Genomic DNA, 15,070 nt, shown 5'->3' with positions numbered 1-15,070 from the left:
TTTTAAATGCAGTTTAATTTTTGACGATAAGTGAAAAAACATTTGAAATTTATTTTAAAGTAGTATTGTTTTCTTTTTTGATTTTTTTTTAAAATAACACAGTTATAAACTTCGGCATCCCAGGTTTTCACAAAAATTGACACATATATATTGAATCAAAATCGATAGACTAATTGGATATAGAAAGATCTTTTCAAATGATTCTTATACGGAGACCAAACATGTCTTATACACATAGAGGTGTCCATATTAAAAAATAATATTAATTTATATTAAACAAGTGAAAACAAACAATTGACTGAGTTAATTGTTGAACTACCATGAATAGACAGTGTTGATGCACAATAGTTTGTTTTTTTGACGTCACGTAAATAACAAAAGATATTCACTTTTAAATAAACACTATATAAATACATACTATAAAATTTGCACCTAATTAACGCCCTCGTGGGTAAACAGTGATGTTTACAAAAAAATGTTTCAAACAAAAGTTTTTTATTTTTTTATAAGGAACATTTTTTACATATAAACTTTTGTTCTATCTCTAACGTTTTCGTAGCATCAATATTTTTAAGCGTTACAAACTTGGGACGAAACTTAATATACTATGTATATTTCATATATACATGGTATAAAAATTTTTTCCTCTTAATTTTTAACAATTCAAAATGTCATTTTTTTATATTTTTATGACAAATATTTTGACAAAACAGTTTAGTTTAAAAAGTATTTGTTATCGTTAGAATTAGAAATATACCGTCCAAATACTTGGATCAAATAAGGTGCGAGATTCGATGCGAAGATCTTTCCATATCCAATAAACTTTGTATAGGGACCTAATGTTAACATATTCTTTTTTTTTCCAAATAAAATTATCGTATGTTTTTTTTCTATAGAGTATATGTTATTTTTATATTTTTTAATTTAAATAAAGTTTCTATAAATAAATTTAACAATTGATTTCTTTTTTCAATTTATTATTTCAAAATAATACCACCAGAATTCTTAGTATAATGGTTTATTTTCAGGCTGACGCTTGACGCTGAGTTTCAGCTTTAAATTGGGCCAAATGGTCAGTTAACGCCGTGCTACCATCTGAAAAAAAACTTAACAACGTCACATCGTAAAAGGCTAAACAGTTCAGCTTTTTATTCTCAGAATTGATTTTCACAGTACCGGCTAAGTAATTTTATACTCTATCTAGCGGTTAAAATAATACCTATAGAAGTTTTTTTTAAATAAAAACATCTGATTCGACAAGTTATTTGATTATAAATTCATATTTCGCTTAAATCGGGAAAGGATAGTACGAGGGTGGAAGAAATATTAAACAAGTTGGTAAAATCATATTACTAGAAAAAATTCATTCTCTTAATTTTTAAAAGTCTAAAATACATTTTAAAGCACAATATAGTTTTCAGAGTAGCAAAATTATGCAAAAAGTATTTCTCCCGCTCCATTTAGAATAAAAAAAAACAATCACATAGACTTTTTTTTTTAATATGGTGATCAGATATACGAAAAAAGAAAATTATAACGACTAATTTTAGAAAATCGTATTTATTTATGAAAATAATAGAACAAATAATTACATTTGTTTACATTACATTTCTTTATACCAATCGACAATTTTTTTATCGCACCAAACATATTTTCCTTTGATTTCATTTTCACCTACTGGTTGCAATGCCAAAAATAATGGTGCTGCAGCGCCTTGTTCAATTGTTAAGGGACCTTTATGGCTAGTCATATCAGTATCAACATATCCTGGATGTACAGCATTCACAACTACACCTGGTGTTTTAATTTCCCGTTGTTGTATAAATGTAAGAGCACTTACACCAACTTTAGATACTACATACGCTGAATTTCCCCAACCTCTTTCATAATGTTTACCTTCTTTTGCATCACTAAAAACAAAATATAATGTTCAAATTTTAAAATCCAACGTTTCTCAGTCCCATTTATTTCGTTTGCACGTTTACTTTAAAATTATTTTTAATAATATTTTCCTCAAACAAACCAAGTAAATACGACTTTTACTGTTTCCTATTAAGCATACCTGACAAATTGTCGCATTAACGTTGAAAGTTTTTCTTCTGTTAAATTTGGATCGGCAAATTTTTGCCGTAATTCTGCGCTCGGAATACGGAAAAGATGACCAGCGGAACTTGAAAGATTTACAACACGAGCATGTTGTTTCAAAATTGGGAACAACGATTTACAGACCCGAAGTAAACCAAAATAATTAACGTCAACTGTGACCTCAGCTTGTACAGCAAAAGGAGTTGTATCCTCATTCTAACAAAATTATTAGAAATTTTTCGTTAAGTAATCAATTTTTATGATTTAAATGTGATAAATTAAGAGCTTAACTTACCTTAAAAGCAATGGCGGCATTATTTACAAGAACATCAATTCCTCCATATTTTTCTTTAATATGGTCACGGAATTTATCAATACTGGGAACATCATTGACATCCAATTGATGAAATTCGGGTTTAAAACCTAAACCGTTTAATTTTTTCACAGCTTCTTGTCCACGTTCAATATTTCTAGCAGTCAAGTAAACTACGCCATCGAATTTCTCACATAATCCTTTAACAATCGCATATCCAATACCTTTGTTACTGCCAGTGACAACAGCTACACGTTTAGCGCTCATTTTCTTTTCTAAAAAATATTATTTACATTATTATTGAAGAGTAATTTCGAACATACAAATATTAGAAGATAATTTTTCAATGAAGGCCTTGAGAAGACGATAAATTAAGCCAAGTAAAAATCTAGCCTCAAGATGTAAATTTTTGGAGGCCAAAGAAGTTTTTTTAGACTTTTTAGATCATCCTACACTCAGTTGTTGCAGGGTGGACCTTTTTTAATCTATTATGGCTAATAACTGGTTTTGTAGTTAGCCAATCAAAAAATAACAACGCAAATAGAGTTTGATGTGAGACATCATGTTCTGACATCAGATTGGTCAAGTTCTCCGGGTTGCTTTAATAGTTAATTTAGATCCTAAAAGGTAAGAGATAGAGTAATACTTTAAATTAGAAAGTTTATCCTCATAAAAATACTGGCATTTTTTATTCAAAACATTTTTTCGAAAATCGTAGGCTTTCGGAGCTAATGCGACTCATTATCTCCGAGTCATTATTGTATTTAATCGAAAATACACTAGCTTTAGAAAATTTTTTGACAAAAGTTATCAAGAAAAATAAATTTCTTTCCTTTGTGTTAATAACTTTTAAGTCCAGGTAAATTTTTAAGATCATTCGAAGATCAAAATCAAATGACCTTGAAACTAGAATTTTAGGTCAAAGTCATGGACACAGGCGAATTTCCTATATTGTCCTTGATAACTTTTGGCAAAATAATTTTTTTGTAGCTAGTGTGTTTTGTTTCCATTTATTACAATATTCTACAAAAGCTAACAATTTTCGATAAAATGTTAGTTGTTTTATGAGGATCAACTTTCTAATTTAAAGTGTTATTCTATGTGTTACCTTTTAGGATCTAGCAATCCGGAGAACTAGGTCCAATCTGATGTGAGAACATGATGTCCCCCGCCAAACTCTGCACAACTTTATTTTTTGATTGGCTAACTAAAAAGCCATCTATTACCCATAATATATTAAAATGGTACACCCTGTATAAAAACACTTATGTTTAGAAAAAGACATAATTGTTTTAAATAATTTTTTGAAATTTTAATTATTGACGAGCATGAAAGGTATTATGTATCAATAATCTTGTAAAAATCCTTAAAGCGAAATTTTAAAGTGGTTGCCGACTGCCAATCTCACCTGACATTATATACAAAATTATTTAAATAAAAATTGAAATTCACTGAAAAACTTTGCAACTTTAAAACTTATTTTGAAAATGTCTCTTTTTATATACCTACACTTATCAGAAAAAAAGATAAATATTATTTACTTTTTAGATATTCAATAGTTTCCAACCACTTCCGTGTCTATTTACTTTACTTAGGTCGATAAAAAGGATAAAGGGTGAGATAACTATTTTATAAACAAATTATATCAATGTTATTCCTTCTTCAAGATAGGATTGACTGCGAATAGTGCGAATGATAATAGCAGATTTAATTTTAAAGAAAAAACAAGTGAAAACAAACAATTGACTGAGTTAATTGTTGAAATACCATGCACAAACATATACAATTTATATAAGACATATTATACAATTTACGCCTAATTTGAGCCCTCACGGGTAAACAGTGATGTTTACGAAAAAAATGTTTCAAACAAAAGTTGTTTATTTTTTGATAAGGAACATTTTTTACATTTAAACTTTTATTCTATCTCTAACGGTTTACAAGATGGGTCCTACGGACCCATACGAACTCGACCTCACTTTTTAAGTCCTGAGTACGCTGTAAAAATTTCAGCTTGATACCTTTTTTGGTTTTTGAGTTATCGTACCCACAGACGGGCGGACGGACGGACAACCGGAAATGGACTAATTAGGTGATTTTAGGAACGCCTATACCAAAATTTTGTTCGTAGCATCAATATTTTCAAGCGTTACAAACTTGGGACTAAACTTAGTATACCTTGCATATTACATATATGCATGGTATAATAAATATAGCCTAAAATTTTTTAGTAAAATTATTCTAACTTACTAAAATTTTTCAATAAAATTATTCTAACTTACTAGTCTAAACTTCTTAAGTCTGATTACATTTTCAGATATAAAATCTATGAAAACAATTTTGATATGAGATTATGAGTGATTGTCAATAGTTTTAGGTTATATTATGGCCTACATTAAATTATTTTTTAATTTGATCAAATTAGTCTTGAATTGAAAATATTAGGCAAATGATTTGTTTTTTTAATCAATTTTTATGAAACAGAATATGATTCTATATTGTTAAGCAAATTTTATTTTCGCGCGTTAGACTGGTGGCTATTTTTGGTACTAATCAAATTCAAATTGTTACCGTCTTAAAGGAATACAGTAATTTTTATATTCTTATTTACTTTGTTGAAGTAAAGGAAGCGTATATTTTAGAAAATTACATTTATTTATAAAAAAAATTAAACAAATTACATTCTGCTATACCAATCTACAACAGTTTTATTATTCCAAACAAATTTTCCTTTAATTTCATTTTCGCTAACTGGTTGTAATGCTAAAAATAATGGTGCTTCAGCTCCTTGTTCAATTGTTAAATGACCTTTATGGCTAGTCAAATCAGTATCAACATATCCTGGATGTACAGCATTTATAACTACACCTGGTGTTTTCATTTCTCGTTGTTGTATAAATGTAAGAGCACTTACACCCACTTTGGATACTACATACGCTGAATTCCCCCAACCTCTTTCAAAATGTTTACCTTCTTTTGCATCACTGAAATCAGAATAAGAAATTCAAATTTTACCGCATGCTGTATTATGTTTCGTTCCTTTCGTAAATCGATCAAACTTTGAAAACAATCATTTTAGTATAATAATTATTTTTGTTAAACAAAAAATTGTAATAAACTATAGTAATCGAGTCGACGGGGAAGGTTTAATCTCTTCTCAAAACTTTTGTTTGAAAAAAATGTAAAATATAACATTAAACTTTGTGAAATCTAAGTAGAATTTCTAAGATTTCCTAAACATACCCAACAAATTGTCGCATTAATGTTGAAAGTTTTTCTTCTGTTAAATTTGGATCAGCAAATTTTTGACGGAGTTCATCAGTTTTAATACGAAATAAATGACCGCGAGAGCTAGAAACATTAACTACACGTGCATGTGGTTTTAAAATTGGAAATAAAGAATTACAAACACGAATCAAACCGAAATAATTGACTTCAATTGTTACTTGAGCTTGAACCGGAAACGGAGCTGTATCTCGTACCTAACTAAAAGCAGAGATATCTATTTCATTTTTGTAACCGTTTTGATTCAAAATTATTTACTAAGCGAAAAATTCAACCGTAAATACATCTAAAAATGATTGTGGACAGGATTATGGTAGATTCAGTTTGAATAAGGCTTTAAGGAAAAAAGTAATTTAATGTAAAGTATTCTTAGAAATGTTTCAAGTACGAGTTTAGAGCTTCTATACGATGCAACAAAGACGTCTGTTACTCCTGGGATATCCTATATATTTATTTCTACATAAAAAAGGGCCTATTTTTGCCAAAACTCTCACCTCTTATGGCAAAAAAAAAGAAAGTAATAATATATTTCGATAGAAGTGAAAAGTCGAGCAAAATAGACTTAAGAATAATTGTTCTAAAAAATAGTTCCAGAAATTAGATGTATATACCTAACAAATTTTCTCATTAATACAGAAAGTTTTTCTTCAGATAAATTTCGGTCAGCGAATTGTTGACGTAATTCTACGCTTCGAATACAGGATAAATGACCAACAGCACTAGAAACATTTACAACACGAGCATGTGGTCTCAAAATTGGGAATAAGGAGTTACAGACACGAAGTAAACCAAAATAATTAACATCAATTGTGACCTCTGCTTGAACAGCAAATGGCGTTGAATCCACTTCCTATCAAAAGTAAATATTAAACTTAGTTTAATTATTTTATAAAATAGTAATGACGTCAAATTTTTCGCTTAATAATGAATTTTAATTATTTAAGGAAAAGGTTTAACTTACCTTAAATGCAATGACAGCATTATTTACAAGAACATCAATTCCTCCATATTTTTCTTTAATATGGTCACGGAATTTATCAATACTGGGAACATCATTGACATCCAATTGATGAAATTCTGGTTTAAAACCTAAACTATTCAACTTTTTAACAGCTTCTTGTCCGCGCTCAACATCTCTAGCAGTCAAGTAAACAACCCCATTGAATTTCTCACATAATCCTTTAACAATTGCATATCCAATGCCCTTGTTACTGCCCGTTACAACAGCTACACGCTTGGCACTCATCTCTGTACCTAAGAAAAATTAAGATATATTTTACGTATATTGTTTTTTAAAATCGGTACGGATTCTGTGTTAGCTAAGTATAGGTACATAAAACATAGGTAAGTATGTGTACAGAATTTACGGAAAAAAACTCTTTCAGCTCTTTTTTATCCAAAGATACGTTGATTCGATCCAAAATTTGCCGACTTCCCTTGATATTGATTAAATTCTACAAATGAGTTTAGTGTACCCTGGTGGAAAAAATAATAAGTCTTAGGAAACTCTGAAAAAGTCTTAGAAACTTAAAAAAAGTATTAAGAACTCTGAATTAGACTTGTCCGAAAACGTTGAGAAATTCAAAGTTCCTAAGACTTTTTCAGAATTTCTTATTCTTTCTTCAAATATTTTTTCCACCAGGGGTTACAAAGATTTTTAATAGTTTCTTAACGATAATGGTACGATTATCAATACCTGTAATGGATTTTAGTTACTTTATTAGTAAGATACTTTTGATGGATTCATTATACAACATAACTAACAGAGAATAGATCGGTAAAGTAGTCTCTGATAACTAAGATGATTCATCGCTTAAAATTCTATTTGTAAACTTGATAACACTTGAGTATTTATGTTTTAATTATAAACATTTATTTTCACTGTATTCCCCGTTTTATATACTTAGCTACCTACCAGAAAAAAATTTTAATTAAAATTCTATGTGAAAAGAAAAACTTTTTAAGAAATATTTAATAGTTTCAAAATATTTTCGTGTATAGTTTTATATAACTATACCTATCTAGGCAAAATAGGTAAATGAGATGTTTTTCTAAAATATTTGTATATCAAGGTCTAAGGTAGTATAGCCAGTATCGAGACGGGAAACAATTTAGTCCAATCATAGCAATGATTTTTGAATGGTTTTGACTTTTAAAAATAGCACTATATAATATTTTATTGATCAAGTTTATTACGTATTTAATAATAAAAAATCATAAAAACTTTTCAAAAAACTCAGTTGACTAAAATTTAACGTCAATGATCAGCTGTTGATTAAATTCATAAACATAACCTCAAAATTTCCCATTTATTTACAAAAGATCATAAATAAAATAGAACTCATAATATATATTATTAATATTTTGATGGCATTTAATTATAATAGCATTCATAAACGCTTTATGAATATGCCACTAAATTATTTAAGAATCGTTAGTTTATAATAAATCTAGTCAGATTGTTAACTAATTAACGATAGATTGATTGTTTTACAATCTTATGCCTATACTTTCGTTAGTAATTAACAATGCTAATCAGACAAATCGTAATTTAGCGCATGACGAAATGCAAATAGCGCGCTGATTGGTTAAATAAGTCGTTATTCTATAACGACAATCAAATAAGTCAACTAATTTTGTGTAAGTTATCGGCATAGCGTAGAAACAGTTGTATTGATAAAAGTGGTCGATCGAGAATATGAGATGAGAATTCACAATTTTCGATTTCACGCAGGACAGTAGACTGTTGACCGGATTGATAGATTGGTAAAAATTGACGCTGCGATCCGGCTACGAGAACATTCTTCTTGGGTACTAGATGTAAAACGATTCTCAATTTAAGTAAGAGAAACGAACTATGAAGGTGTCGCAGTGGAAGTCTTTTGTTGATCGGACGGGTTATGGCGCGTAAATTCAAGCGAGGATCTACTAAATCAATATTAGTTATGTGAAGTTGGCTCTACTGTATTACAACTTAAAGTGTCAATAGTGATATTGAATACAACGTGTTGTGTGTCGACGATTGGATTAACAAAAAGAAAACGTAAGTGATCTCAATTAAATTCAATTATGTTCATTTAATTTTTTTTTTTGTAAAATTTCCTTTAATGTTTCTACTATTCACAATTTTATTTTATTTATTTATTTTTTTTATCAAATGTATAGTAAACAAAAATAAACACTTAGCATAATTTATTTTGACACCTAACCTAAGAATTTTGTATTTGAAAAAAAATTAAAAAAAAAAATTTAATATTTGTTTAAAAGGGGACATACGTTAGTACTAACATTGACAACAGTGGTTCCTGGTGAATTTCCTTCCAAATTAAAAGCGCATACAGACATTTATTATATTATTTTTTTGTTGAATAAAAATATGTATGTATATTCGGACAAGAGCCATTTGCCGCAACAGCACGGGCGAGGTGTATGGGTCTTCGATTCAATTTAGATCGTCTTCACCACCACCTAGCGCCGCGAAATGGAGAGTGGCTGACCCTTGTCGTTAATAGGCGGCTATTGGCCAGCACCAAATTGACAAGGGCCACTCGACGGCTTGACTAATAGATCCACCAGGAATCACCACGCATTAAAAAAACTTAACTAATATGATTTCCTAATTTTAAAATGTTTGTTACACCTCCAACCTTTTATTAATGTCATTTTTTTTCAATTTATTTTAGAATATGTCCTTTTTGGCCGGCAAATTAATTGATAAAGAGGCAAAAGATAAATACAACTTACATAGTCATTCACGAATGGAACCGGGGGTTGAACAACCGGACGGCCAGGAGAGAACGCAGCAGCACACAGCGGAATCACTGGGTGATCCTCGAGGTATACCAGATTTTCTTCCATAATTTGTGTTGATCGAATCGGCCTGCATGCGGTGGTGTTGCCGCTGATGGGCGATGTTGAATTTCCAAACAACAAAAGATGAAATAACCATGCGGTCGTCCACTCGAAACTTGTATCACCAGGACACTACTCGTGAGTACCGGTCGTTGTTTTTTTTTTTGTTTTATTGTTTCTGATTAATAAGTCGTTGTCGATCCATTAATTATAATTACGATGTTGGTCCGATTTGATTAAAGTTCGATTTTTGATTTTACTTCTGTTTAATAATCGTTGTTGATTTATTAATTTTTTTTTTTTTAAATCCACGATGTCGGTCCAATTTTAATTAATGTCGATTTTATTTTACTTCTGTTTATTAATCGTTGTTGATTTATTAATTTTTTTAAATCCACGATGTCGGTCCAATTTTAATTAATGTCGATTTTATTTTACTTGTTTAATAATCGATGTCGATTGATTATTTTTTTTTTTGATCACGAATCAATATAATAATTCCGAGCTCTTTACTTGCTCGATGCAAAGGTTAAAGTTAAAGTATTTTTTTCATCAAGAAACCATCAGGTCATTTGTTGACTCATTGTTTTTTTGTTTTATTAGTGCCTGGTGCCGCCGTGATCCAATCACGACCTTTCGCGCCGTGTTTACCGCCTGCGATGCTGCGTGCGATTCTCTGTTTGTGCGTCGTGTGCCTGGCCATCCGGGTATCCACTTTCGGCCATTTTTTTATTTTTATGATTTGTAATGAAAAAAATTGTATTTTAATTTTAAATAAATTTTTAAATATTTTACTGACATTTTGTTTTTTTGTTTTTTTTTTTGTAAATTTTTTGTAAATTTTTTTCTTTTTTTGTTCGGTGGGTATAATGTAGCCTAAGCCGAACTCCATGTGTGAAACCAAATATGAGTATCGTCTCATCCACCCCCACTGGCTAAAATGCTACGGCATTTCCTCTACTCTTTCATTATAGGGCTTAACGCTTCAATGTGGGCTTTATATCGCGTACAAGTTGTCTACGCACTCGAGCTCACATGAGATTGGTGACGTGGTAAAGGGACATTATTATGTTTCTGATGGCTTTGGGGACGGAAATTCGTCTTAGGCGATGTTTCCCCACGAGTTTCACCAGGAGGTCAGATTTGAGGGCATATCCTGTGACATCTTCCCTAGATTCAATTCTGGAGAGGATGAGTCTATGCTCTTCATCTTCCTCCTGATGTTTTCGCAGAGAGGCACGGCTTTGGGGACGGAAATTTTCTTAGGCGATGCTTCCCCACGAGTTCCACCAGGACGTCAGATTTGAGGGCATAACCTATGACATCCTCTCCAGATTCAATTCTGGAGAGGATGAGTCCATGCTTTTCATCTTCTTCCTGATGTTTTCGCAGAGAGGCAAGGCTTTGGGGCACTTCGTCCAAAAGGTGAAATTTAGCGTCATCAGAAGGTGATAGGGTTTCTAAAGGTTTTTTTTTGTTTTTGGAGGTTTTGTAATGACCCTGAGCGTGGGGCGATTGGAGAATATTTCGGCTTAGACTACATAACCACTCACCCATATTTATTAATTGGTTCTCCATGGCCTGAAGACGGTGTTGGTTGTCAGCATGTCAGCACTTAGTTCGGTTTGGGTTCTTATAGGGTTAAACACACGTGATGGAGGAGATTGATGTGTCGAAGTTGGTGGGGCTGTTGACGTTGAGGATGTCGATGTTGAAGACGCCGTCGTGAAATCGAGCCATGGAAGTTGGTTGACTACTGTATTCAGCGGCGGTGCGCTGGGTTCTGGCATTGTTGTTGGCGGCGTTGCGAAGCCCGGAGAAGTCACCTCGGGTTGTGGATTACAGCTGGTGGCGGGTGTGAATATGCGTCCGCTCCTGGTGTCCGGCATGTTAGACTCCGCGATTGTTCAACGATTGTATATGTAAGTGTTATAGAAAACAGAAAAGGATTTGTAGAATTAAGCTTAATTAAAGTTAAAAGTAATTGAAGAAAATTTTAATTTTATAAGATTATACAATTAATACGTTGTTCATTTTCAAGTTGTCTTAGATAACGACGATTGAAAATTACGCCATTTACCATACGCTATGCTACCATAAAACGATTCTCAATTTAAGTAAGAGAAACGAACTATGAAGGTGTCGCAGTGGAAGTCTTTTGTTGATCGGACGGGTTATGGCGCGTAAATTCAAGCGAGGATCTACTAAATCAATATTAGTTATGTGAAGTTGGCTCTACTGTATTACAACTTAAAGTGTCAATAGTGATATTGAATACAACGTGTTGTGTGTCGACGATTGGATTAACAAAAAGAAAACGTAAGTGATCTCAATTAAATTCAATTATGTTCATTTAATTTTTTTTTTTGTAAAATTTCCTTTAATGTTTCTACTATTCACAATTTTATTTTATTTATTTATTTTTTTTATCAAATGTATAGTAAACAAAAATAAACACTTAGCATAATTTATTTTGACACCTAACCTAAGAATTTTGTATTTGAAAAAAAATTAAAAAAAAAAATTTAATATTTGTTTAAAAGGGGACATACGTTAGTACTAACATTGACAACAGTGGTTCCTGGTGAATTTCCTTCCAAATTAAAAGCGCATACAGACATTTATTATATTATTTTTTTGTTGAATAAAAATATGTATGTATATTCGGACAAGAGCCATTTGCCGCAACAGCACGGGCGAGGTGTATGGGTCTTCGATTCAATTTAGATCGTCTTCACCACCACCTAGCGCCGCGAAATGGAGAGTGGCTGACCCTTGTCGTTAATAGGCGGCTATTGGCCAGCACCAAATTGACAAGGGCCACTCGACGGCTTGACTAATAGATCCACCAGGAATCACCACGCATTAAAAAAACTTAACTAATATGATTTCCTAATTTTAAAATGTTTGTTACACCTCCAACCTTTTATTAATGTCATTTTTTTTCAATTTATTTTAGAATATGTCCTTTTTGGCCGGCAAATTAATTGATAAAGAGGCAAAAGATAAATACAACTTACATAGTCATTCACGAATGGAACCGGGGGTTGAACAACCGGACGGCCAGGAGAGAACGCAGCAGCACACAGCGGAATCACTGGGTGATCCTCGAGGTATACCAGATTTTCTTCCATAATTTGTGTTGATCGAATCGGCCTGCATGCGGTGGTGTTGCCGCTGATGGGCGATGTTGAATTTCCAAACAACAAAAGATGAAATAACCATGCGGTCGTCCACTCGAAACTTGTATCACCAGGACACTACTCGTGAGTACCGGTCGTTGTTTTTTTTTTTGTTTTATTGTTTCTGATTAATAAGTCGTTGTCGATCCATTAATTATAATTACGATGTTGGTCCGATTTGATTAAAGTTCGATTTTTGATTTTACTTCTGTTTAATAATCGTTGTTGATTTATTAATTTTTTTTTTTTTAAATCCACGATGTCGGTCCAATTTTAATTAATGTCGATTTTATTTTACTTCTGTTTATTAATCGTTGTTGATTTATTAATTTTTTTAAATCCACGATGTCGGTCCAATTTTAATTAATGTCGATTTTATTTTACTTGTTTAATAATCGATGTCGATTGATTATTTTTTTTTTTTGATCACGAATCAATATAATAATTCCGAGCTCTTTACTTGCTCGATGCAAAGGTTAAAGTTAAAGTATTTTTTTCATCAAGAAACCATCAGGTCATTTGTTGACTCATTGTTTTTTTGTTTTATTAGTGCCTGGTGCCGCCGTGATCCAATCACGACCTTTCGCGCCGTGTTTACCGCCTGCGATGCTGCGTGCGATTCTCTGTTTGTGCGTCGTGTGCCTGGCCATCCGGGTATCCACTTTCGGCCATTTTTTTATTTTTATGATTTGTAATGAAAAAAATTGTATTTTAATTTTAAATAAATTTTTAAATATTTTACTGACATTTTGTTTTTTTGTTTTTTTTTTTGTAAATTTTTTGTAAATTTTTTTCTTTTTTTGTTCGGTGGGTATAATGTAGCCTAAGCCGAACTCCATGTGTGAAACCAAATATGAGTATCGTCTCAGATGATAAGATGAACTTCTAATAGTTTGACCAGCTCTTTATATGTTAGTTCAATAGTTTCCTTGACTCAAAGAACTTCGACGATTTTTTAACTTTCTTTGAAAATAAGTAATTTGTACTAGATTTTTATCCAGTGAAAGAGATGAAATTTTAGATATTTCCGCTTTTAAATAATTTATTGACATAAAATCTATTAAATTTTGATATAAAACAATATTCAATTGACCCAAAACCAAAATAGAGAATGTATTTTCATTTTTTATTTTCATTCAATATACCATAAGTACCTACATATGTAACAAATTTTAATAAGTCTCTGATTAATAACAGTATATTTTTATGTAACGGAATAATTAAACAAAAAAAAAAAAATTTTTTTATACAACGATTTTTACACAACGGAAGCCTGAATGGCTCACAATCAATTTATGAGAAAGTGGCGCTACACTAGCTTTTTTTTAAATGTGTACTACCCACAAATGTAAAATCAACATTTTAAAAAGTTACTAGTTCACTTTCAACAAGTGCACTTGTGATTGTGGTATTATGGAAATGAACCTTTTTGAAGAACGAATTTTATGGAAACGAGCCTTTAATTAGACACTACCGAAACTGCCTGTAATTATTAATAATTATTTGTCTGGATTTAATAATAATATGAAAATGTTTATAATTTGTCTTATGTAGTTAGTTCAAAATTTTCTTTAGTATTATATAAAAAATATAATTCTTTAATTGTTGATGTTTTTCTTTTGCATCTACACATTTCTATTATTATTGTTTATTATGACGTTATAATTAGAAATCTGCACATTACAAAATACCGACATCTTCAAAAAGGTTCGTTTCCATAACACCACAAGTCACAAGTGCACTTGTTGAAAGTGAAATAGTGGCTTTTTAAAAGTTGGTTTTATACTTGTGGGTAGTCCACATTTAAAAAATAAGCTAGTGTAACGCCACTTTCTCATAAATTGATTGTGAACCATTCAGGCTTCCGTAATTTTGTTATATGAATAGTTTTGACGTTTTGCAGGTGGCGACCCTGATGCATTATTAAAATGGCCGCTAGCGTCCGCAACTAGTAGTGTATATTGTATATGTAGCGAAAGTATTTCAGTGATTGAACAAATTACATCAAGAATATTGTGAAAGATGGATACTCCAATACAAAAGAATTACAAACAATAATTAATAAATAGACTTTCGTGTGAATTAGTACAAACAAAGACGTAAATTAAATAAAATATATTATGTGATTCTAAAAACAGTTTTTTTTTATAATATTATTTTTACTTTGCATGTTTTAAAAACAGTACAAGAGTTGATTGAAAAGAGTAAACCCATTGAGTTATTCATCGTATTAAGAAGTTTTAAGAGGATCATTTAGTAATAATTTAATAGAAAATTCTATGTGAACATTAAAAATTTTTATACTCGACAATGTTAACAAATTTTTTATGTGAAGTTCATATATTGACTGATA

General features: G+C 31.1%; 2 protein-coding genes and 1 long non-coding RNA gene across 8 annotated transcripts; 1 reads left to right on the top strand and 2 right to left on the bottom strand.

The window, feature by feature from the left end:
• Window positions 1-1,585: 1,585 nt before the first annotated feature.
• LOC123292278 (carbonyl reductase [NADPH] 1-like) lies at window positions 1,586-4,773 on the bottom strand. 3 transcript variants are annotated; one of them, XM_044872868.1, is made up of 4 exons: window positions 4,681-4,773; window positions 2,381-2,673; window positions 2,063-2,301; window positions 1,586-1,910 (listed from the first exon to the last, which is right to left on the bottom strand). In XM_044872868.1, exons 2-4 carry the CDS (start codon window positions 2,663-2,665, stop codon window positions 1,604-1,606), a joined length of 831 nt encoding a protein of 276 aa, XP_044728803.1. In that variant the 5' UTR covers window positions 2,666-2,673; window positions 4,681-4,773; the 3' UTR covers window positions 1,586-1,603. The 3 variants fall into 3 exon arrangements, with proteins under 3 accessions (XP_044728803.1, XP_044728801.1, XP_044728802.1); XM_044872866.1 differs by lacking the exon at window positions 4,681-4,773 and adding an exon at window positions 3,807-3,845; XM_044872867.1 differs by lacking the exon at window positions 4,681-4,773 and adding an exon at window positions 3,940-4,088 and having other exon boundaries at window positions 1,587-1,910.
• Window positions 4,774-5,032: 259 nt separating this feature from the next.
• On the bottom strand, window positions 5,033-7,685 carry LOC123292391 (carbonyl reductase [NADPH] 1-like). 4 transcript variants are annotated; one of them, XM_044873027.1, is made up of 4 exons: window positions 7,599-7,685; window positions 6,645-6,937; window positions 6,295-6,533; window positions 5,033-5,382 (listed from the first exon to the last, which is right to left on the bottom strand). In XM_044873027.1, exons 2-4 carry the CDS (start codon window positions 6,927-6,929, stop codon window positions 5,076-5,078), a joined length of 831 nt encoding a protein of 276 aa, XP_044728962.1. In that variant the 5' UTR covers window positions 6,930-6,937; window positions 7,599-7,685; the 3' UTR covers window positions 5,033-5,075. The 4 variants fall into 4 exon arrangements, with proteins under 4 accessions (XP_044728962.1, XP_044728964.1, XP_044728961.1 ...); XM_044873029.1 differs by lacking the exons at window positions 6,295-6,533; window positions 7,599-7,685 and adding exons at window positions 5,642-5,880; window positions 7,380-7,594; XM_044873026.1 differs by lacking the exon at window positions 7,599-7,685 and adding an exon at window positions 7,380-7,568.
• Window positions 7,686-8,569: 884 nt separating this feature from the next.
• LOC123293460 lies at window positions 8,570-10,296 on the top strand. The gene is made up of 3 exons (XR_006535015.1): window positions 8,570-8,726; window positions 9,367-9,673; window positions 10,139-10,296. It is a non-coding gene; the product is annotated as an uncharacterized LOC123293460 (long non-coding RNA).
• Window positions 10,297-15,070: the final 4,774 nt, after the last annotated feature.

Source organism: Chrysoperla carnea, chromosome 2, assembly GCF_905475395.1.
Source record: "Chrysoperla carnea chromosome 2, inChrCarn1.1, whole genome shotgun sequence".
NCBI classification, from domain to species: domain Eukaryota; kingdom Metazoa; phylum Arthropoda; class Insecta; order Neuroptera; family Chrysopidae; genus Chrysoperla; species Chrysoperla carnea.
The sequence above is the reverse complement of the archived record's forward strand: the minus strand, read 5'-3'. Positions and strand labels throughout refer to the sequence as shown.